At 32.6% G+C, this 24,703-nt stretch overlaps 1 protein-coding gene across 2 annotated transcripts in view; it reads left to right on the forward strand.

The window, feature by feature from the left end:
* LOC111062732 (sulfide:quinone oxidoreductase, mitochondrial) overlaps positions 1 to 24,703 on the forward strand; it is an 86,754-nt gene that overhangs the window by 56,208 nt on the left and 5,843 nt on the right. For both annotated transcript variants that reach the window (XM_039441618.1, XM_039441619.1), the window contains exons 4-6: positions 8,285 to 8,485; positions 9,710 to 9,919; positions 21,096 to 21,282. In XM_039441618.1, coding sequence (XP_039297552.1) covers positions 8,285 to 8,485; positions 9,710 to 9,919; positions 21,096 to 21,282 — 598 coding nt within the window. The remainder of the gene's footprint in view (positions 1 to 8,284; positions 8,486 to 9,709; positions 9,920 to 21,095; positions 21,283 to 24,703) is intronic.

Genomic DNA, 24,703 nt, shown 5'->3' on the forward strand with positions numbered 1-24,703 from the left:
AAAAAAAAGAAAAATGGGAATGCGAAAAATATTATAATATTTGGAACTCCATAACTTATCATTTAATTGAGAGACATTTATGGGATTAATAATTTATTAAATAACACTAATAATTTAGCAATATTGCACTAATAGTTTTAATTTTAGATGACTCTCTCCTGGATTATTGAGTTATGTGTTGGAGATTCCTCAGTGATTGCTGCATCATCTGATAAAACTCCGTAAAAGTGATCTCTGTTCGAAATTAACAGAATGTTCAAGTATAGACATTTAGAAGAAAACAAACATTTCATTTAATGTTCATTGAAATCGACCACATCAGTATTATTTACACGTGAATTATTGGTAGTGTATTGTTAATGTATTAAGATTTGAGAAGATAATATGAGCATCTTATTGGTTTTTCTCTCAATGATTGAAATGAATGGCTCAATTGCTTTTATATAATCATGAAAATATCACAGTTTATTACATTCCAGTACAATTATCATGTTTCACAATCCATTTCTAAGTAGAGCTCATAAGTATCGTAATCTCGCCATACAATTACCATACAATAATTGAAGTTGATTTCATTCAACTTCAGTGGTGCCATTTCACCAATCTGCTAATGGGGGGGGGGGCAAAAACCAAGAGGTATTGGGGGGGAGGAATACCCCCAAAGGATAGAGGGACCTGGGTTTTTCCCCATAAATGTTACATTAGAAGATGTTATTATATGCTTCATTTTTTCCAATTTTATACAAATGTGGTTGAAGTATCAATACAAACATATACATTATTAGTTATTGAATTCAATCATGGAATATTTATTAGAAATATGGGTCTACAGAGAGAAATGGCCCTAGAGTAGAAATACACTGAAAAAGATTTCTTAAAAATCATGGAAAAAGATAAATTTTTCTTTTACAATGAAAATTTCAACAATTTCATTGGGGATCATATTCTAATTGGAAAATAACTTTCAGTTAGAAAGCTAAAGATACATCAAGCTGTTCCCATAATTCTCAACAACCCTTTACATACATTTTTAATTGTCTGATTGTGCCCTTTCTTTTGCTTTCACTGTGACATCTTGCAACTTGTTAATTCTCACATTGAAATTTATTCAATAACTCACTTATTGTGCTCTGATCAATAAGTGTACCCATTCTGTATTCAAACTATACCACAGAGAAAAATATATTATTTATTACTCTGTACCCGTATCCATACTTTCAAGGCAATTTTGCTACATTGTTGATACTGTAGAAGGAATTATACTACTGCTGATAAAGAAAAGTATTAAATCATTATGAGACTAAGGATTCGTGTAGATAGACCCGCATTTTCATTATTTATCTGATCCTTGAGGGGGGCCTAGGCCCCCAAGGCAGCTGATTATAAGTAAGAATTAATATTGATATTTTCATAATACAGTACACCTGAAGAATTGGCAAAGTTTATGGTAAGGGGTGAAGAGGTACTCAGCTCTTCCAACTAACTTCGGATTAGTTTTGTGCAGTCTACTATAACAGACGTTCCCATATGGATGTTACTATAGACGTATTTTATCATCGTATTCAATTTCTGTTTGTTAGTTTGTTTGTATGTCTGATGGAAATCGAAAACGGCTCTAACGATTTTGATTAAGTTTGAAATATAGTATATAGTTTGAAATATAGAGTTTGTGATACGAAAATCATCATTTGGTTAGGACTCATGTTTAGGATAACTCACTGAGGGAACTTAAAAATGATTAGGTACGGTAATAATATTCATCAACCGAGTAGCAACTGACTGAGAGAGTTTTCCGTCGTCAATTGAAAACAGTTGAAAATAGCTGATCGAGAGAGTTTGCCATTGTCAGTTGAAAACGAGACAGATGTGTTGAGTCACCAAGTTTGTTGACGTCATTTTTTTGAAGTTATTGCATGAATCGAGAAAATAGGTGCAGAGAGCAGCCGAGTGACAGAAACGCAACGCAAATTTGAATTTGAAACATAATGATTGCGGTAATATTAATCAGGTAAATGCTAAAGTAGTCAGTTTTAATATACCTGAGTAATTGAATTATAACAATTCATTCACTTCTAAATTTCCATCTCTATGTCTTTGTACTTTCAACTCTGTTTCTTTGATATTGTTATCTTCATAGACGTGAAGTAGATAGATAAGGGTGGGTGTCTTCCATGAGTAAAATGAAATTTCTATTTCCGACTTCTGCAGTTGAATACTTGTAGCTAGTAGTTCTGTGAACAGTAGACCTCGTACAGCATTTATAAACAGATCTCATTGTCAATATGTCACCCCAATTAGCCCTTCGGACATCGGAAAAAAGAAACCGGTACCGTGACGAGAAATTGTAAGTGTTGAAACGGCCAATGACTGATTGGCGTGTATTGACGATGACAATATTACCTGTTATAAATAAAACCGAGAGCATTGCCAAGCTGTAATCATCAAAAGCTAATTTACAAACATGCCAACATACATATACAGACAAAAGCAAATCCCGTCGTTGAAACGTAGAAAAATCAATCATCAAAATATTATCATGAAAAAATAACATTTTCCCGCTATTTTGGGAAATGATAACTGTATATCTTCCAGTATTGAAAATGACATTCAAAATGAAAAACAATACTGAATAATTTTATTATATTCAAAATTCTCAATGTTCGAGTAATTAACCCTTCAGTAGGCCTAGACTACATTCAACACAGTAGAACCTATATAATTTGTAGCTTACGGGACCAAGCATTTAATACGAATTTTGGAGGTTGACGAATTATATATCAAGCTCTGCAATATCGAGGCTGATAAAACAAAATACGAGAAAATTATATCATTGATACTGATCCCATCATTGCCCATAATTAATTCATAATATAGCCTCTATGAATGAATATTAGAAAATATTGTTAAATATTAATTTGACATACTTGTAAAAGATTTCAGAGATCAATACAACTGTTCATGAGCGAGTTCTCCAACCAAGGGTGTCTCTAGTTATATTATTATATGTGAATCCATAAAACTTTAAAGTTCACTCCGTATGAGTAAATAATTCACAATCAGAATTCAAAATCCCTAAACTAATAATACCAATTACTATAATGTTAAAGGTATTGCTATCACAAGTTGTATTATCTAATACATATAGGCTATGTTGGAAACAAACAATACCTAGACAGGCAGACAGACATTAACGAAAGCGAGTTGATGTAAAATTTGTATATTAATCAGCTGAATTCGGGGCATTAAGGACAGTATATGTGATTATTCTTAAATAGCATTAGCTGTTATGAATAAATGGGTAAATTGTGGTAATTGCATGCAATTAATATTCCAGCTTACTAATGATAAATCACAACACCCTTTTTTCCATTTCACTTCATCAGTTGATGTGATTTTCGGTCTCCTCATCACTGGAGTTATTAGTTACTGTAGCATAATTTTCGATGAACTCATTACTGGAGTTACTATGGCATATTAGTGTATTTATCTTTATGGGAATACTAATTACAGTGTTTTTGATGACAAAACTACGAATTATAGAGAAGTTTCAGTGTACTCACTAATCTTGACAATTGACCTATTAAGTGAAGTTATTTTTGTTTTGTGTCAAGAAATTTACTAATAGTTATATTATTTAAGCTCCAAATAACTGCAGAAAAGAGAGACAACTGCACAAAATAGGAATGATATAGGACTTATAAATAGATATATAGGACTGATAAATAGGAATTATACAGTTACAAGATAAGTCATCGCCTGATATTACTACGAAGAGGGATAGAAAAGAGTGATAGGTTTCAGAAATAAATTGTCAATGGTCTTGTTAAGAATAACCTACATGTGGGGATTCATCAGAACAATACCATTGTTTGAAAACCAGACAGCTCTGCGTAGTACAGTCCGTCCAAGAAGTATAACCTGACCGTCTTGTTTTTGAAGTGTCAGAGATTCGATGTGTCTGACTTTGTCGTTTCTGTACGGATGTAAAAGTGTCCGGTTTTGGCGCCTAACGCACACGCCAATTCGAGACTCTTTCAAAACAGTCTTTCCCTGTCGCTGGCGTACGGTGTCGATGGATGAGATAGTCGCTGTCCACTCCAGTCTCCTGTCAGGTTCTGGGTGTGTCGGAGGACTAAGGTGGCGCGTACCCCACCAACTACACCCACCAAATCCATCAATCCAGTAATTGCATCTACCTCCTTTCCTGCAACTTCGGTCCTGCCTTCTACATAGGTGAAACCACCACTGCCCTAAACCTCCGAATCAACAATCACAGGGCTTCCTTTAAAAATAATACTTCCCTACCCATCCTCATTCATGGCTCTGATCACAACAAGAACTTTGACCAATGCTTCAAAGTCAAAGTCCTTGCCACTCTCCCTCTCACAGCCCCCTCCATAGATGTCAAGACGAAAGAATTAGCTTTTATTTGGGTGCTTGGAGCTGCTTCCAGTCCTGGTCTCAACAGACAGCAATAGTACCATAGCTATCAACTCTTCACCAACTGTTTAATTAAATTGAAATAAATGTCATCATATCATAATAAATTTCACAGCTATCAAATATATATTAAATGTTCAATAAAAATGAAAAGTAAATTTCATTCAAGTTCAATTCCACAATTCCTTTCTCCAATTTTAGTCTAATTGTTTTTTGATTTCTAATTTTAAATCTCCTCTTTTCTATCAATTCATAAGCTACGCCTTTCCTTATTCATAACCAACTCAAATCTTAAATATCCCGTTTGTAACCGCCCCCTAAATACCCCATAATATCCCCTGAATCTGTACCCTTTTTCTCTCCATCCGTCTGCACCGCGTAATCTGTGGTCTCTGCTGCTACAATTGACTCTCCGTGCGTACTCTGTGGTCACGACTGTTTGATTTCAAACTGTACCCACTCACTGCTCGGTTGAGGAAGGAAACTCAGTTTCCGAAAATTTCCGTTTCTAATGCATGTTTCTAAGTGTTTCCAATCTGTTTATGTCTTGTGTCTCCTATTTTCATATATATATATATATATATATAGCACATAACGGAAAACACTTTAAAGTTTCATAACATAAACTGAAACAGGATACACACGACACAGATAGATTAAAAACACTTAAAAACTCGCATTACAGACGAAAATTTTCGGGAACTGGGCCCCCTTTGTTAATCAAACAGGAAGTGAAGTGGTGCAGATTTGAATATTCCAATGGTCGTGACCACAGAGACGCTGTAGAGATGTTGTGTAGACCATAGAACACAGACGAACAGAGGCGTACTGATTGAAGGAGTATTATGGGATTACTTGGTGGGCCATTATGGGTTACAAGCACGAGATTTCAAATTTGAGTGGGTTATAGATAAGGAAAGGTGTAGATTATGAATTGATGGAAAAGAGGAGATTTAAAATTAGAAATCCGAAATGAAGTAGAATAAAATTAGGAAATGGATATATAGAATTGAATTGGAATGAAATTTTTTTTATTTTATTTTTATTGAAAATTTATTATATATTTGATAGCTGTGAAATTTTTTATATATGATGAAATTTATTTCAATTTAATTGAACAGTTGGTGTAGAGTTGATAGTTATGGTACTATTGTTGTCTGTTGAGACCAGGATTGGAAGCAGCTCCAAGCACCCAAATAAAAGCCAATTCTTTTGTCTTGACATCTATGGATGGGGCTGTGGGAGGGAGGGTGGCAAGGACTTTGACTTTGAAGCATTGGTCAAAGTTTTTGTTGTGCTCAGAGCCATGAATGGGGATGGGTAGGGAAGTATTATTTTCAAAGGAAGCCCTGTGATTGTTGATCCGGAGGTTTAGGGCAGTGGTGGTTTCACCTATGTAGAAGGCAGGACAGAAGTTGCAGGAAAGAAGGTAGATGCATTTTTTAGAGATGCAATTACTGGATTGATGGATATGATGGGTGTAGTTGGTGATAGGGCTGGTAAAGGAAATGGAAGGATCAGTGATAGGGCAGGTTTTACATCGGGGGCGTTTGCAGGGTAGGGTACCAGGTGGAGTTGGGATTTCGTCAGAGGTGAGTGATTTGTTTTTACTAAAAATTCTTTTGAGGTTGGGAGGCTGCTTCTAAATGAGGTTGGGTGGTTGCTGGAAAAGGTGTTTGGTAGAGGGATTGGAGGAGACGATATGGAACAGATCTTTAAGGACAGGTTTGAGGTTTTCAATTCCAGGGAAGTAGGTGCTACAGAGCTTTGGAGTTTGTGGGATTTGATAATTTTTTGTGTTTGGATTAGTGTCTGTTTTGGAGGAGATTTGTTTCTGTAACAACCTTTCAGGATAGTTACATTTCAGGAGGGATTGGTGGAGTTTTTTGAGGTACTAGTCAAGGTGGTGGGGATCACTGCAAATTTTTTGGCCTCGGATTGAGAGGGAACGTGGGAGGGATCTTTTGATGTGGTATGGATGGCAACTCTCAAAGTGTAGGTACTGTTGAGTGTGGGTGGATTTGGTGGAAGTATTGGTGGATAAGGTATTGGAGTTGGAAAGGATTACATTGACATCTAGGAAGTTGATGGAGTATTCAGAAATATTCCGGGTGAAGGAGACAGAGTAGTTGGAGTTGAGTTGATTGAGGAAGTGGGAGAGGGTATTATGTCCATGAGGCCATATGAGGAATATGTCGTTAATGAAACGGAGATAGGGGGGATAGGGTTTGTCAGGGGGGATAGGGTTTGTTTGGAAAGGAAATCCTGTTCAAGGAGGCTCATGAATAGGTTTGCATAGGATGGTGCAATCCTGGTGCCCATGGCTGTACCCAATGAAGGCATTGCTTGTGAGCACCAGTTTGGCAAGGTTTACTATGAAGGTGGTTAAAGGGGCGAAGGGTGAGGGTCGTGATGAAAGGAAATGCTCAAGGGATTTTAAGGGAGTGTTAAATGCTCAAGTGTAGAGGGAGGCTATATATATATATATATATATAATATATATATATATATATATATATATATATATATATATATAATATATGTTTATTTATAGCTTAACAGAAAACACACACATATACAGGGTGTTTCAGAAGTAGTGTCGAGAATTTTAGGGTATTGTACCTGGATGCTAGGAGACTACAAATGTCTCCAACAAACAAATTGTATATATATATATATATATATATATATGAATATACACATATATATATATATATATGAATAATAATAATAATTATTCATTAATCCATTTTACAGACCTATGTTTTCGAAATTATAGTCTGAGTGGCTACCGAAGAACGGAAAGATGATCATGATTCGAGATCATGTTGTGATAATATGTTTATTATTTAGCGTCTAAAGTTACCAGCTGTAATAAATAGGTCACTCGTGTTTCGCTACGGTGTCAAAGAAATCCCATCGATAAATTTTGTACTGGTATTAATTAATACAGTAGTTTGGAATTGAAGTGTAGTTGAATGGTTCCAGTTGTAGATAATGGCTCCTTAGAAAACCTATACAAATAATTATTATCACTTGCCTATCGTTGAGAAATTGGAAAATGTTGGGAAAAAATTATTCACCTCATGTAAGAGAGTTGTTTATATTGCATTCATTAATTACTGAAGAATGACAGAATAATTTACTTTTTTTTTAATTTAGCTTAGCTTAACTTATATTCATCCTAAAATGGATGATGGAAATAATATGGAATTCTGTTTGATTTATCGTATATCGCATATTTCCTGGACCATCTATTGACAATCAACAACTATGAACGCATTAAATTCATCTTTGAAACACTGATATAACCTATCTATTTTTTTTAATTCAACACTTTACTGATAGATATTACTACCAATTGATTAAGTAGAATATGTTTCCGGAATAATAAATGCTGCATGACTAAGCACATAGGAAGTCCGTATTGAGATGTGAATGAAAATATTGATTGTCATATAAATTTAATGATTCACCAAATAAAGTCAAGTGTGACATGAGATACATTGACTTTTTGGCGGTACGAAGTTCCTATGGGCCAGCTAGTATTAAATGAAAATGAATTATACTCGACTTAAAAAATTGTTCTGCCTTTCTTTTGGATAGTCAATCATTGAGGCATGATTCTTATGTTAATAATATTATTTCAGAAATTTCAATTCGCAACAAATACTTGGAGGTATTGTTTCATTAGAAGAAATGTTTTTTGCTATGTAATAATAAGTAACTAATAATCTCCAACTTCTATTGTTTTCATATTCAAGATTTTTCAATTTATTTGTATTGAAAACTAGACTACGCTTGAATTCAATTAATATTTTCTTATCCTTCTGCATTTTTACAGGTAGAGGGTTTACAAGAAGCTCTTGCAAATCCAGACAGCGGTGTGAGCTCAAACTATTCACCACAGTTTGCTGGGCGAACATTTGAAAATCTGAAAAAATTTGACAAAGGGAATGCGATTTTCACATTTCCGAACACTCCGGTGAAGTGCGCCGGTGCCCCACAAAAGGCATGCTACATTTCCGAAGATTACTTACAAAAGGTTTGTAACTCAATCATATTGAAGATTAGAATTGTATCTGCATGAAACATTATTTAAATGATTTGATTGCATGATGTAAAAAATCCTTCTTTAGATTGGAATTCCCGAAAATTATTACAGAGAACATAAGAATCTTTCTGTAAACTTGTATGTATATAACAAACAAATAAGTAGTTTTTTTTATAAACTGTGAGATTCTCAGCCCCATCAAATTGAACTACACTTACTGAGTGAATGAGAAAAATCTTATCACTCAACAATAATAATCAACGGCCCACTATTCATTTTCAAGAAGTAAATTGCAATACATGAAATACAGTATTACTATTTTTCTACGGCTTTATCATTGACAAGATTTGAGATATCGAAATGCGGTTCTCGACATTCAATTTCTCTGGAAATTCTGTTTAGACTCGTATCATGTATCATATGAGTATGACCATCTTCCCATCTAAAAAAATTGAGGTGGATTCAGAATGGCGGTCCAAATTTTGAAGCAACAGAAAAGTAGTTTTTTTTTAATTCCAATAGGAACTCAGTGAGACCTACTGTCAAATTATTCTTGTAAAAGAAATATCAAGCTGTTTCCATAGTTTCCACCAATTCTGTATAATATGTGAGTTCACTTACCCAATATATTTGCATCCCCACTCTGAACCTATTACTACTACATTTGCTCTAGTACATGGGTTGACCATAGTTGAGTAGGTTAATTTCCGATAATATAATTTTCTTCACATTTGTAGTAAGTTTTATAAATTGTATTTTTAAATATTATTATTCATATTTTTATTAGATTGCTTGTTTGTATTTTTATGGAAATAGAATTAATTTATTATTTAATGTTAATGGGCTATTATATACGATTGAATGCAATTTTTAATTTAAACTTGACTTATAACATTTGGTTCATCGTCCGTCATACATGTAAGCTTATATTATGGTTCATTAATGATATCAAATAATTAAATCTACCTTGTTTTCTTCAAAATCATTCTCTGCATTTTATAATATATTTTTTCCATGTACTATTATAACCTTCTTTATAGTTATTCTTACATTTTTTTAGCTCACTTGCGTTTAAAATTTACTCTTGTAGGCTTATTTCTTGTATATCTGCCTGATATTTTAGCATAGATGTACTTAACTATTCATTTGCTTGCCCTTATTTCTCATCAGTTCAATTTATTTTCAAATGTTTTTTACTCGATGTTTTTTTCACAGCATGGTAAACGAGAAAGTGCCAATGTAATGTACAAAACTAGTTTGCCGGTCATTTTTGGAGTGAAGCATTACGCCGACGCTCTCAATGAGCTTTGTAAAAGAAGGAACATCGATGTTGGTCTGAGGCAGGAACTCATTGAAATCGATGTCGGCAAGAAGGAAGCCATATTCTGTAATTTGGATAAAAAAGATGATACCTTCGAAATACCGGTAAGATACCACATCACACATATTACCATTATTACATGGAATTACACTGTGCAGTGCAAAGCGCCGCTTGCTTTGCGAATTCTCTCATGAACAACGCGACTGTTACCAGGATGGCTTTTATATAAATTGACCCAATCACCAAAACTAAAAAACTGAGAAAAACGCTCTCAATATTTTGGTACCTGAGAAAAATCATATTACAAGTTTTCTTAGTGTTATTGCTGTTATTAGTGTTATTCTTAATTATATATAGTATTTTAAATCTAAAACACGTCTTAATTTGATCATTAACAAAATATTACTCAACATATTCATAAAAATGGTGCTTGTTTCCCTTTAGAGTAGTAGGTTAAGGTCATTTGTTTAAAAAGAACCACAGTGTTGGTGGTTCACTGAATATTTACTCTAGAAAAAACAATCACATGACTATCAAGTGATAATATTTCAGCAAATCATTTTTTTAAGAAATAATAAAAAATGAAAGTTGAAATACCATGAATTTTGATGACAACTTCAATAGGTACTTTTCTGAAGTGTTACTGTATTGGTACACATTTTCTCTTTACACTAAAATAATAACAAACACATGGTCACTAATTGTCTTTTTTTTCTCTAGGGCTACTTTTGAATATAAATAAAAATACACATCTGACATGGTTACTAATATTCCATTGAATCATATTATAAAGGCATAAAAAATGAATAATTGAACATTAAAATACAACAAGTGATACCCTGGGTTGAAGAACTCGCTCAAGACTGTATTGTAATATTTGAAACCCGCAGCTTTTAATTATACAGAGTTGGAGAAAATTATGGAAACAGCTGAATATTTCTTTCACAATGATAATTTGACAGTAGGTTTCATTTTAAATCCTATTTGAAATAAAAATCAACATCTTCGTCCCCATGAATCCAAATTAATTTTTTGAAATGAGGTGGTCATGTAGTACATTATTTTGATACAGATTTCTAAGAGGAAATGAATGGCGAACACCGCACCTTGATTACTCAACCCAGTTTGTTGCACAATCAGTTTATTCAATGTACCTAGAATACGATAGTCTACATAGTACATAGTCTACAAGCTTCTTCATTTATATGAAACCAACAGCTATAGCTGGCTATTGGTTCCTTTTACAGTAACAGCTGATGGCTTATAGAGAAATGGTAGTTGATTCAAAGGCCTGTAGATGCCGCCACAAACTAGCTACTGCTTGGTTCTTTCTTCAGTAAATAGATGATGCGGTTTCCAATTCAAAACCATCCAAAACAAAAAAGTTAATTTTGGTGGTTCGTTCCTTTCATATAAAAGCCGTCCCTATTGATTTTTCAATTACTTCCTACTATTATAACAGCATTTAATCAAGTACGATAGGTGCTCAATACACCTACAAATTACAGATGACTGTATACAAACAATATGTTTCACGTTTATTCTGACATGCTATCAATTATTCAGACGTAAGAAACAATTTGTTTACTCTCAGGACTGGAGAAATTTCAAGTTTCATAAACTCATTATTAAAACAGCTCAATTATATTCTTGTAAACCAGTGTTGATTCAATTTGTCCAAACATGGTGCTCAACCTCGTTAGATCACGCCACCGGCATTATCACTTCATTCCTCATTGATTTCTCTATGTTGTACATTTTTCAAACAAATTTAAACTGTGTTTTGCACATGTAAAAACGCTAATCATTGTTTAGCGCATCAAAATCGACCTATTATGGAGATTACAATAGCTATTTAGCTGGTCATTATAGTTTTACAAACGTTTATACAAAAGATATTGATTATGAAGAGTGTATTCAGGATAAGATGGTTTAGTAAGTGAACAATATTATAATGAAATAAAGTAGAGCTCCAACATTCAACATAATATTTGGGTACCATTCTGAATTTTCTGATCAGTTTTTAAGTGCAGTGATAAAACAGATACTTCACAAAACATGACAAAAATATTTGTTCGCATACTGGTATTATACTTGTCCTGAATCAAAGAAAATTCCAAGTAATTTCCCAATTTATAAACTACCGTATTAAATTCACAATTGTTTCTTCAAATAGTGTAAAGGAAAAACATATTATTTCCTTACAATGTCATAGTAAAAAGTTTCAAAGTTACAAGTAGGTATTTGAGCTTTTTAAATATTTATTAGCATCCTTGTTCCTGTCCAATACAAATAATTCAACACTATTATTGTATTGCACTGTAGCATTGCACTGTAATATTGCAATCAATTCTAATCCTTTTTTGTTCTGACTGAACCGTTGACCGTCAAGTACCTTTCAATGTGTTATGTAGAAAAAAATGAATGAGCTAGATGGATGGTGGGTGTTTTTGAGAACAACGTTAATAGATAACCAAAAAAATTATTTATGATGACGTTTACGATAAACATTCATTATTTAAACATACGATGAATCTACAAAACAAAATATTATTGCAACAATGCTAGCAGTCTTTTGTCGCTCAAAAAATTTTTTGGGGGGGACTAAAACAATTCCCATTAACCTACCTGAAAATCTTACCTTAGATCTCGGGTCCTCTGGTCTGCACTCCAGGTCTTTGAAATGGTCACTCGCAACGTTAAAATAATGAAAACTTTCGCAAAATGAATGTTCAAAACACCACTTTTCCCTACAAGATCCTTAATCATGAAGAATACAATTGTGTAGGTTCAAACTACCCGGACTGAGACAGCCTATAATTGATTCTCAAAGTCAAAGATCCCTTCAGGTAAGTAATTTCTCAAACAATCACCTGTAACTGACAGACGGATAATGGGTCTCGAATAAAAAAATCGAAAACTATATATGTGATAACTACGACCTTGATTTGCTGACCAAAAGCCAACTCACAAAAACTATATATATATATATATATATATATTATGTGATAATAATATAGCCTTTTATGAAGCGTGATAAATACACGTTCTATCTCACGCGTTGAAAATTTCATCGCTTTACCAATATGTCAATAACTAATTTCACGACTATTCTTCAACTCTCAAAATAATATTCAAAAATTAAATTCAAGAGAAATTACATGGTTCATGTCATGTATGACAAATTTCTATCTCGTATAATAAAAATATATGTATCTACTTCTCTGTTTTGAGCTGCAATTATAACAGATATGTTAATAGGAGCACACATTGACATGAAATGAAAAGGTAAGACATTTGGAGAGCTTCTATTTTCGCATTCATGGTCTATCTCCGTGTAATCTGCTCAGATAATGAAATATGTGTTCCTACTTTGACGTCTATTGTAGTTTATTGATCTATTATTATTTCATTACTTACTTACTGCCATGGCCATACATATCTAAGTAGAAACACTTCATTCACATGGGCTACTTTTTAATTAATAAAACAAAATAAAATCTTATAGCACCCTTTATTTTTAAAAAACTTTAAAATAGTTTAACAACTGGTTTCGGTGATATTACACCATCGTCAGGTTATAAACTAGTTTTGGTGATATGTTTAATAAACATTAGAATGTTTAGAATTAGTAAACATTTATTGAATTTTATTTTATTTTATAACCTGACGATGGTGTAATTCTAAACATTCTAATGTTTATTAGTAAACATTTATTGAATTTTATTTTATTTTATAACCTGACGATGGTGTGATCACCGAAACTAGTTGTTAAACTATTTTAAAGTTTTTTTTAAATAAAGGGTGCTATAAGATTTTATTTTGTTTTATTAATATCTAAGTAGATATTTAGCCGCACCAACAAAGTCCCTCTACCTCTCTCGATTGTTCATTAGTTCAATTTATTTTCAATTGTAGTAGATAAATCTATCTGTTTTTTCAATGAATTCATATTTTTATCTTTGCTTGATAAACTTTGTCATGTCGAGTGCAAAGTTTATTAACTGAACATAAGCTTATTTGCAGAAATATCTGCATTCATATTGCGTTGCTCCATTAACTGCAGATATTTGGCAGTAATCAACGTCAATAATTTATGGAATGGAGGCTTTCTGTCCTTTTCAGCTATCAAAAAACCATGTTTAGTGTCTTCATAAAATTCGCTGATAACTTTTGACACATCTCTTTGACAAACCAATATAATAGATTAGTTTATGATGCAGTCCTATCAGTTCAATCGAAACTTATTACTGGTTGATAAAGAAACAATATACAATTCTCCATATTATCCTTAACATCGATCTCATTTCATTTTGTTGAATAAATATATTATTGAAAGTGGAATGGCTCATTCTAAATTCTTAGTGTTTGCAAGTATTTATTAAAGCCCACTTATCAAGCCAAGTCAAAAGAACAATCGCTATATAACCACATTGCTAGCACAGTTACGAATTATACAGAGTGGGTGAAAAGTCCGAGAACGGCTTAAAATCTCATACAAATTGGTAATTTGACGGTGGGTGTGATTGGGGATCCTACTCAAATTAAAAATACTACTTTACTATGACTTTAAAAATCTGGTCCGCCATATTGAATGCAACTTTAGTTTTTTAATAGGTGGTCATGCGATACATGATTTCGATACGGAATTTCAAGACAAAATGAATGGCGAAAACCGTATATCGATATCTCAAACCGTTTCGAAGATGTTCACATTATTAATCAATACTATTCAAAGCAGAAAGGAGAGAAAAAGTATAAGAACGGCTTATTCACGTTAAGATATTATTAGCATCTCATAAAGAATGTGATTTCATGGTGGGTGTGATTGGGGATATTACTCAAATTGAAAATACTACTTTACTATGGCTTCAAAAATCTGTTCCGTCATCTTTCAAATTCAAATTTATTCACTCGAAATTCATACAAAATATTAACAAAAGTATAACACGACAAGTTACAAGTGAACAAGATACTACTCACAAAAAGTACAGTATGTTACTGGACTTTGTCCGCGAATGGGAGTCAGATACAAAGTGTTATAAGTAAGATTATTTATTTTATAAATTGATATAGTTTAAGATTTAGTAGGTCTAGGAAAAGGAGTTGGGAAGAAGAGAGATTTAGAATTTAAGTATGATGTAATGAAGATGATTGAGTGCAAGCTCGCACATACATACAAAACAAACATTTTTAGTATCATTTACCATTATAAATTACACCCATTTGTAGAGAAAGAGCGATAATACCTATCAATCTACAGAGAAATAATATAATTAAAATAACAATCAATTCCATAGTGTAGTATAATTCAACAGAAAGACAGTTATTAGTGACATCATCGAGACAAAAACGTATCATACAGAATAAATTGATGGACTATGTAGTAGTCAATACAAGGTTGACTTGATTTGTGGATATATATTGAAACTTATTAACTTAAAACCTTAAAGAAGCCTTCCACCTCGACTGGCGAATGAAGCCATAGCCAAATCTTAGTTTTATTCATGAAGTGTTTATGGGTATTTATTCTTCTCAAATCAGGTGGTAGTAAGTTATAAAATTTCGGAGCAAGAAAAAGAAAACACCTCTGGAACGTGGTACAGTTCGATTTTGGAAGCCTAACAATCATTTGAGTAGTTTGCCGTGTTACAACAGAAATTTCATCATCATTGTTATATACTGAAACAGATCTGTTACCACTTAATTGATAAAATAAAGACAGAACCTTCAGCACATAAGTGTGTCTCAGTGGTAGAATATTCAATGCTTTGAAAATTGGAAATGTATGTGACCTATTAACTCCCTGTATAATCCTTATTACAGACTTCTGTAGCACTACAAGCCTTTTATAATGATAAACAAAAGTGGATGCCCAACAGGAAATTCCGTAAACAAGCTTAGAATGAAAAAATGCATAGTAAATAATCCGTAGAAAATGTTTAGGGAAAAACTGCTTCAAGTGATAAAATCGTCTTATCAAGAACATGAAATACATCTTTATTTTCTTTATGTGGGAGTCCCAAGTTAATTTATAATCAAGAATCAAACCTAAGTATTTTATTGTATCAGGTATCAGATTGATTTATCTCATCACAGCTACATGACACACTATTACAACCAACTTTATGATATTTCAGAGAAACTGGAAAACTGAAAGGAGCTGATAAGGAGAAATTTATATATTTAGTTTTAGATGCATTTAGTGCTAATTTATTATATTGGAACCAACAAAACAAGTCATTTTAAGATCCATCTGCATCATTTCTTGCAATTTTATCTCACTGTCAGAAGAATATGCTAACGCAGTATCATCTGCAAAAGAAGTTAAAGAGCCTTGAAAGTTATGGGAAAAGAGATCATTTATGTAAATCAAAAAAAGGATCGGACCCAATACCGATCCCTGAGGTACACCACAGGTGATCAAAGCCAATTCACTACTAAATTCACCAATGGACACATATTGTCTACGATTATACAGATATGACTCGATCCATCTAAAGGCCACCCCCCGGATACCAGATTCATGCAATTTGCGTAAAAGAATGCAATGATCTACCATATCAAAGGCTTTTTTTATGTCCAGGAATAGACCTGAAGTTCTACTTGTATACGGTTTGTTAATCCCATTATAGATTCCAGACATGAAATTTTGCAAAGCATGCTCAGTGTTCAGACCCTCCTGAAACCCATATTGTTGCTTATTGAAAAATTTGAATTGCTTGTAAAAACCGATTAATCGCTTCTTGAATAGTTTTTCAAGTAATTTAGAAAAAATAGAGAGCAAAGAAATTGATCTGTAATTAGAAATGTCGGTATGTGATCCAGATTTGAAATAGGAATCGCCTTGGCAATTTTTAGATCGGCAGGAAATACACCCTCCAAGAAAGAAGTGTTGAAGATGTCACATAGAATCGAAACTATTGAAGTAGATATAGCTTTGAGAAGTTCAGAACAAATTGAGTCAGGACCTGGAGACTTGCCCTTTTTTAATGAATTTATTTCATACAACAGTTCGTCAGGAGTGACCGGCCTTAAAAACAAAGAATTACAGGAACGATAAGTTTTGAATTTGCGTTCATACGATTTTTTTGTAGCATCATCTAAATCAGCTATAGATGACACAATTTGTCCAGAAATTCTTATGAAATAATCGTTGAATTTATCTGCCAGAACCTGTTCATCCAAAATCACAGAGTCATCAATATTCAAAGATATTGGCTTTTTCTTAGAGGATGACTGACCACAATAACTATTAATAATCTCCCACTGTCGCTTGGGAGGGTAGGCTTTCAAATTAGAAAAATATTTCACCTTCTGCTCCTTAATTAATTTGACTATTTTATTTTTAGAAGTTATAAAATAATTTTTAAGTTGGACATTATGAGGGTTTTTAGAAAGTTTTTTATAGAGTTTGTCTCGATTCTTTATTTCCGAGCACAAACTTTTCATCATCCATGGCTTTAGAAATTTATAATGCTTTTTCGATTGCAATTGTGAAAATTGAGAAGTAGCATCGTCTATGTAAGAATTAAGCACATTCATAAAAGCAGAAAATTTTACATCAACATTATCATAGGCGAGAATACGCCTCCAGTCATGCTTTAATAGTAAACTATTTAGTTTCTTATAATCTACTTTTTTCCTAATTTGTGGAACCATATCATTATCATTTGTGTTTTTAATAAGGGACAATGAAGCTGATACAGCTCTGTGATCAGTGATATGTGATTCAATTACCGCACTATGTATTTTATTAGCGTTGAATTTTGATTTGAAGAAAATATGATCTATACAGGTAGAACTTAAACTTACATTAGTCACTCGAGTGTCAATGTTGACAAGAGATTCGAATCCATTAGAGCTCAGCATTTTCAAATATTCGAATGCCTTATTATTGTTTATGTCATTAATATTTATATTAATATCACCTAAAATTATAGAGTTATTGCTGGCTTTGTCATTCTCCAAGAAGCCACCAGCAAGGTCATTTAAGAAGGTATCAATACAAAAAGCTTGCCATCTATATAAACTTAAAACATTAAAACAATAGTTAGATATTTCGAATTTCAAATATTTTTCAAATTTCATATTTTGAATCTTGGATTCACCATATTGAATGCAACTTTATTTTTTTAAATAGGAAGGTGATCATGCGATACATGATTTCGATACAAAATTTCAAGAGAAAATGAATGGCGAAAACCGCACATAGATATCTCAAACCGTTTAGAATAATTATATTCATATTATTAATCATTACCATTTATGTATTTTATTACTGATTTGCATTCAATATGGCGGACCAGTTTTTTAAAGTCATACTAAAGTAGTATTTTTAATTTGAGTAGGATCCCCATCCACACTCACCATCAAATTACCTTTATGTATGAGGTATTAAGACGTCCTCGGACTGTTCACCCACTCACCCACCCTGTATGCCTCAATAATTTTTCTGCAAAAATGGAATTTCCTTTTCATCATCTCGACTTGTAAATCTAGTATTAGGAGTGACTAAGAAAGAAGGAAGCCATGTTTTGGTAAAATTTATGACAATAATTTATTTATTTATGAATAGAGAATATAACCGTATCCTTTGAAGTAGAAGGAATGTCTGCATTCTCTGAAATATTATTGAAAGGACTAACATTGTGAATTTTAACTATTGTGAATAAATAATAAATTAATCAATCATGAATGTGTCTTTGTTTGAAGACAGATTTATATGAGTAGTATATTCATGATAGATACAGTAAATCACACACTAATTCTTATTGCTTCTGCGTTTTTGACTTTATTGATAATGTCTTCACAAATCAAAGGATCAAACAAATTAGATCACCGTGTCGTTTAGAGTTTCAAAATTGATTCATACCTAGCAGATCGTAATGGAAAGAGAAATTATAAATACTTGATTCTCTTTACATGAAATAATAATTGAAAAACATTAATCACAGCAGTAATATAAGTACCCTAATTAATGAAATAATAATATATCGACCGCATAGACTTGTTAAGCCTGTTCGGTTTGTTCAGTGCTGTATTTTTTATTCTACTGATATAACTTGATAATTCACCTTCTAGAACGCTTACAAAACAATTTTTTGAAATGCATGTATTATAAAAAGCACAGAATTTTCTGTCCCTTTGATTACCCAACAAATTCCCTCAGAAGTATGTCCAATATTAGATAATTGAAAGTAAGACGTGATGTTAAATTACTTGTTTCTCAGTACAATTTGTTGAATAATAAATTGATTTTCCCTACCTGCTTTCTAAAATTAACATACAGGGTGGGTGAAAAGTCCGAGAACGGCTTAATATCTCATACACAAAGGTAATTTGACGGTGGGTGTGATTGGGGATCCTACTTAAATTTGAAATACTACTTTACTATGACTTTGAAAATCTGGTCCGCCATTTTGAATGCAACTTCATTTTTTTAAATAGAAAGGTGCTCATGGAATACATGATTTCGAAACAGAATTTCAAGAAAAAAATGAATGGTGAAAACCGCACATCGATATCTCGAACCGTTTTGAAGTTATTCACATTATTAATCATTACCACTTATGTATTTCATTTCTGTTTTGCATGGTATTGATTGATAATATGAATACCTTCTGAACGGTTTGAGATATCGATGTGCGGTCTTCGTCACTCATTTTTTCTTGAAATTCCGTATCGAAATCATGTATCGCATGACCACCTTCCTATTTAAAAAAATAAAGTTGTATTCAATATGGCCGATCCAAGATGGCGGAACAGATTTTTAAAGTCATAGTAAAGTAGTATTTTCAATTAGAGTAGGATCCTCATTCACAACCACCTTGGAATCACATTTTATAAGGAGATACTAAGCCGTTCTCATACTTTTTTCTCTCCTTTCTGCTTTGAATAGTATTGATTAAGAATGTGAATAACTTCTAAATGGTTCGAGATATCGATGTCCAGTCTTCGCCATTCATTTTCTCCAGAAATTCCGTATTGAAATCATGTATCGCATGACTACCTTCCTATTTAAAAAAATGAAGTTGCATTCAAAATGGCGGATCCAAGATGGATGACCAGATTTTTAAAGTCATAGTAAAGTAGTATTTCAAATCTAAGTAGGACCCCCAATCACACCCACCGTCAAATTACCTTTGTGTATGAGATATTAAGCTGTTCTCGGACTTTTCACCCACTCTTTATACATAAATACCATTGCTTGACGTTTTGGATTTTCATTTCATATTTCTCGCTCCAGAACTATAAGCCATTATAACGTTCCGTTAAGTAGAGCTGGAATAATTTTCAATAGTTGTACGGAGCACTTGGACTCCAAATTCCGAAGGACTTCATCCTAGTCTAGTATTATGTGGTCCATGAGTTCGTGATTTTCGCTTACATTATTTTTTTATATATTTTGTTCAATTATCCTCATATAGGATAGTGGTGGTACATTATGTAGACATTATTTCCTTTTGTCTACTACATACTAGCGATGACTACACTTTACTAAAGTATTATTGTGCATTTTTCAAATTGAATTCAGTTACTGTATTTTTCTTATTTTATGTACAACTACTGTATATTTCTTCTACTTTTCATCTTAATTCATTTATATAATTCTATAATTAACTATATATTTCTACTTTTCTCATATTTTTAATCTTGCTTTTATTGAAAATTGTATTGTGTGAAGGAGGCAAAATTGGGATTCACCTGTTGTCTCCATGAATAAATAAATAAATGTTATATAAATCTAATAAGACACACACACATTCACACCCAGACAAGTTAGATACGGAGCATTCACAGCGGCAAAGGATAAATCAATGAGAAAGAATTTTACACTTGACAGTCGGTTAACAAAGAGAAAAATAAGTAATTTAGTTTCATAAGTATTCATGACATTTATTTTTCGTATTTTGCACTGTGATTGGTAAAGATTCAGGATAATTTTGATCTTTTGAAAATCCATCTCAAAAAGGATTATGGCTGTTATGGGATTGATTGTGATGTTGCAATATTTACCTACATTATAACATGGTCGTATATAAACTATTATTTTGGAATTTTAAACTTCTTACAAGTAATGCCAATTTGTTTTAAATTGGCGACACTTACCAACTACAGCAGTATGCATTCAACATACTCCAATGCACATAGAAACTTGTCTATATGAGTATTTATGACCTTTCCTTATTCATCTTCAGCTAAATCGATCCTTATTGTAACATTTGTCATTTCGAATTAGTAAAATTCAAATAATATTTTTGTGTGTATTTTTTTTAGTATACAATGCTTCATGTCACTCCTCCAATGAGTGCTCCTGAATCTCTAAGAAATGACAAGATCCTGTCTGATTCAACTGGATTTTTGAACGTTGATAAACTGACCCTTCAGCATCCGAAATTTCCAAACATTTTCGGAATTGGAGACTGCACGAATCTTCCAACCAGTAAAACTGCAGCCGCTGTTGGTTCGTAAGAGTTTTAAATTATAACTTGTGTCATTATTATTCTCGAAAACATTCACAGTTTCTTTTCCCCTAAGTCAAATGTAAATTGAGAAGATATCGTGCAGGTGTTTTTCCATAAGTGTAGTTATCAACTGGTTTAATCACACATTTAAAGTGTTTCTGAACTCCCTACCAATATTCTAGCATACTAGCAGGGTATTGTTTCTGGGTAAGAATCATATCTAAATATCATTCTCAAACTGTCCGAAAGTTCTAACTTACTCATACAGCCGCATTTTGTTTTTCCACGTACTATTTTTTTTTCTAAATGATGGTCGAACATAGGGAAGTGAAACTTTGCTTTAGTGATAGCTGATAGGTGACCCCTGGAGGTTTTTCTAGCAGTGCACACAAAGGCATGCTCAGTGCTACCAACCTCAAGTCTGCCTCAATAATGCAACAACCTCCATCTGCTTTGCATGTTATTCGTATTAAGCGTTCTTAGATTACTTCAAACAATAATAAAACGTTACATATCCCTCTTGGTCTTGTCACCTATCATTGAAGCTGTCATATCTCATATTTGTTCAATCTTGAAAAAAGAGGTGTCAATAGATTTTTATTGAATTCACTGAATAAAGTAATTTTTTCTTGTAAAATCAACGGTTTTTTGATTATTCAAGAAATAAAATTTTAAACTGCGGCTATTTTGTTTTATGGGCTTTGAGGTCTCTGGTGGGTCCAACTACCTGAAGGTAGAAAATGCAACAGGTTGATGTGATCGGAAAGGGTTGTCCTATTGTTTATAAAGGTGGCAATATTTCTTCCTTCATCCTTTTTCTATTGTTCTATAATAGTTGGAGAGTATGACCATTTTATTGATTTTGAGCCTTCCCTGTTGATGTTGACTATAGAGAGCACGTTTTAGATTAGATATTTTGTGGACCCATGAGAGGTCCGTACTGGTCGTATTATTCAACCCCATACTGGCAGGTATGAAACTGCTATAAAATTACACTTCAAACTTTCATTACATCACAAAATTCTTATTTCGAATCAAACCTTGAGTTTCAGTACCTAGTATAGTTCATTTGACGAGAAAATAAAGTAAAAGCATTAATAAATCATACTCTCTAGAGATCTATCTGTCTACTGCACACAGATAATCTTTTACTTTAACCATAGACCTCTAGAGAGTATGATTTCTCAATTCTTTTACTTTATCTTCTCGTCAAATGAACTATAGGTAGGTTAGTAGGTAGTTGAACGTCTCATACTTCTCACCAACTTGATTCTGAGCCAAATAATTCCCTGGACAAAGTGATCTTACTTTTGCTGTATTTTACTTACGTTGTAGCTTAAAATGGTAAATGAGATAAGCCTACTATTGATAGCTACTGAATATTGATAGCTTAATGATGTGATTAAGGCCCGCTTTCCCCAAATTACGCTTAACTTGAGCTAATTTAAATTAAGCCTCACTATTCCAAAAGTATTATAGGTATTATTCACTTGTTCTTTGTTAATATTTATTTTTTCCGTGAAAATAAATCATGGTTCGCTAACAGTCCTCACTGATGAAGAATCAACTCAAAAGCATTGTTACCAAATCCATAGGTCCACTTGCCAATATGCATGTGTAGCCTAGTACTCCACATTACTCCAAATCGTGCTCTCTTTAGATGACAAATTACCTTTGGGTCCAACTTTCATACTAGCCACCAACAATGGGCATTCATATACCTAGTAATATTCCGTGTAGGAACAATAGCTGACCCTTTCCAACAACATGTTGTCCTGTCCAAGGTTAAAAATAGACTTGGGCCCATCACAGACCTTGAAGCCGTTTTTTGAATTTTAAAAGTATTGTCATACTTTTTTGTAACTCTGTCTAGTTGTCATAAATGTTTGTAGAAAGTTCCACTTCCCACAATGCTTCAACCATTATTTAGAAAAAATAAATAGTAAGTGTAAAAACAAAATGGCGGCTGTGTAAGGTAACTCAGGACTTTCAGTCAGTTTGAAAAAAATTATTTTCAGATATATTTCTTACCCAGGGACAATATTCTACAATATTGGTAGGGAGTCCTGAATCACTCTGTATATACATTTTCATGTGAGTGGCATTTCATCTCACATCGTTAAGGCTGTGCAAAGGCTTAAAATAAACTTTCTACTGGTGATATTTTTCAATTTTTATATCATCAAGCTATCAAAATGAAAAAAAATTCTAAGGAAAACATTTTTTTTCTGACCATTACTTTTTGAGATATGAGCGCCTTAAGTTTAAATTTTGGAGATAGAACATTTTAAATTCGGTAAGAGATAATTCCATGAGATTTAGAGAATAAATTCTTCATTGTATTGTTGATTGAATAAAAAAAAATATCAATTTTTGCAAAAGTTATTCAATTTACCAAAAATAACTCAACTGAAAGTTATTTTCGGTAATTTTTAGTAAATTGAATTACTTTCTCAAAAATTGATGTTTTCAGAGAATTTTTGTTTTTTTTCAATCAAAAATACTATGAAGAATTTATCCTCTCAATTTCATGGATTCATCTCTTACCGAATTTGAAATGTTCTGTCCCTAAAAATTTGAACTTTAGGCTCTCATATCTCAAAAAGTAATGATCGAAAAAAATGTTTTCCTGAGAAAACTTTTTAATTTTGATTGTTTGATGATATACAAATCGAAAAACTTTAAAAAATATCAGTAGAAAGTTTATTTTCAGCCTTTGCACAGCCTTAAATAATACTTGAGTCAAGAATCAGAGAATAGCTAATAAAATTCCATTACCTTTATCCTTATGATTTCAATGCATTCAACATAATAATTATCTAGAATCTGGATTGCAGACATTTCCGATATGCGGTCATGCTCGGAAGAACTCACATATGTGTAATTGTAATTGTAGCTTGCATATTTTATTATAGAAACCTAATAAATAATTAAAGATGAATCATTTTAAACCAAATATTGGCATACATTTTTGTAGCTAGTTGTCATAAATGATGGATGCCAATCCATCTGCATTGTGGGGATAGTGTTATAATTGATGAAAATCTTATATCAAACAAAATCAATGAATATTTTACAAATATATCACATGAAATATTTTCTTCCATGCATGAATCGATGAAAGATTATAAATTATAATAAAAATTTAGTGGGGAAAAGTATAGTTGGGATAGATATTTGATGGGAAATAATGAACAAGACAGTTTGGTTACACGGCAAACTACATACTTGTAAGTTGTTGAGACTTCCCAAACCTTTTCAAAAATGCTTAATTTTTCTGGGACCAAAATTTTATTATATCCTTCCTAAGAAAATAAGGAAGCTGAAAATTTTCAAACAATTCATCCGCGAAACGAAGTGTTGGATTTATTCACCTTTGGAAATTGAATACTTGAGTGTGGTCAAAGTTGAGTATAGTCA

The sequence above is a fragment of the Nilaparvata lugens genome, chromosome X (assembly GCF_014356525.2).
Source record: "Nilaparvata lugens isolate BPH chromosome X, ASM1435652v1, whole genome shotgun sequence".
NCBI classification, from domain to species: domain Eukaryota; kingdom Metazoa; phylum Arthropoda; class Insecta; order Hemiptera; family Delphacidae; genus Nilaparvata; species Nilaparvata lugens.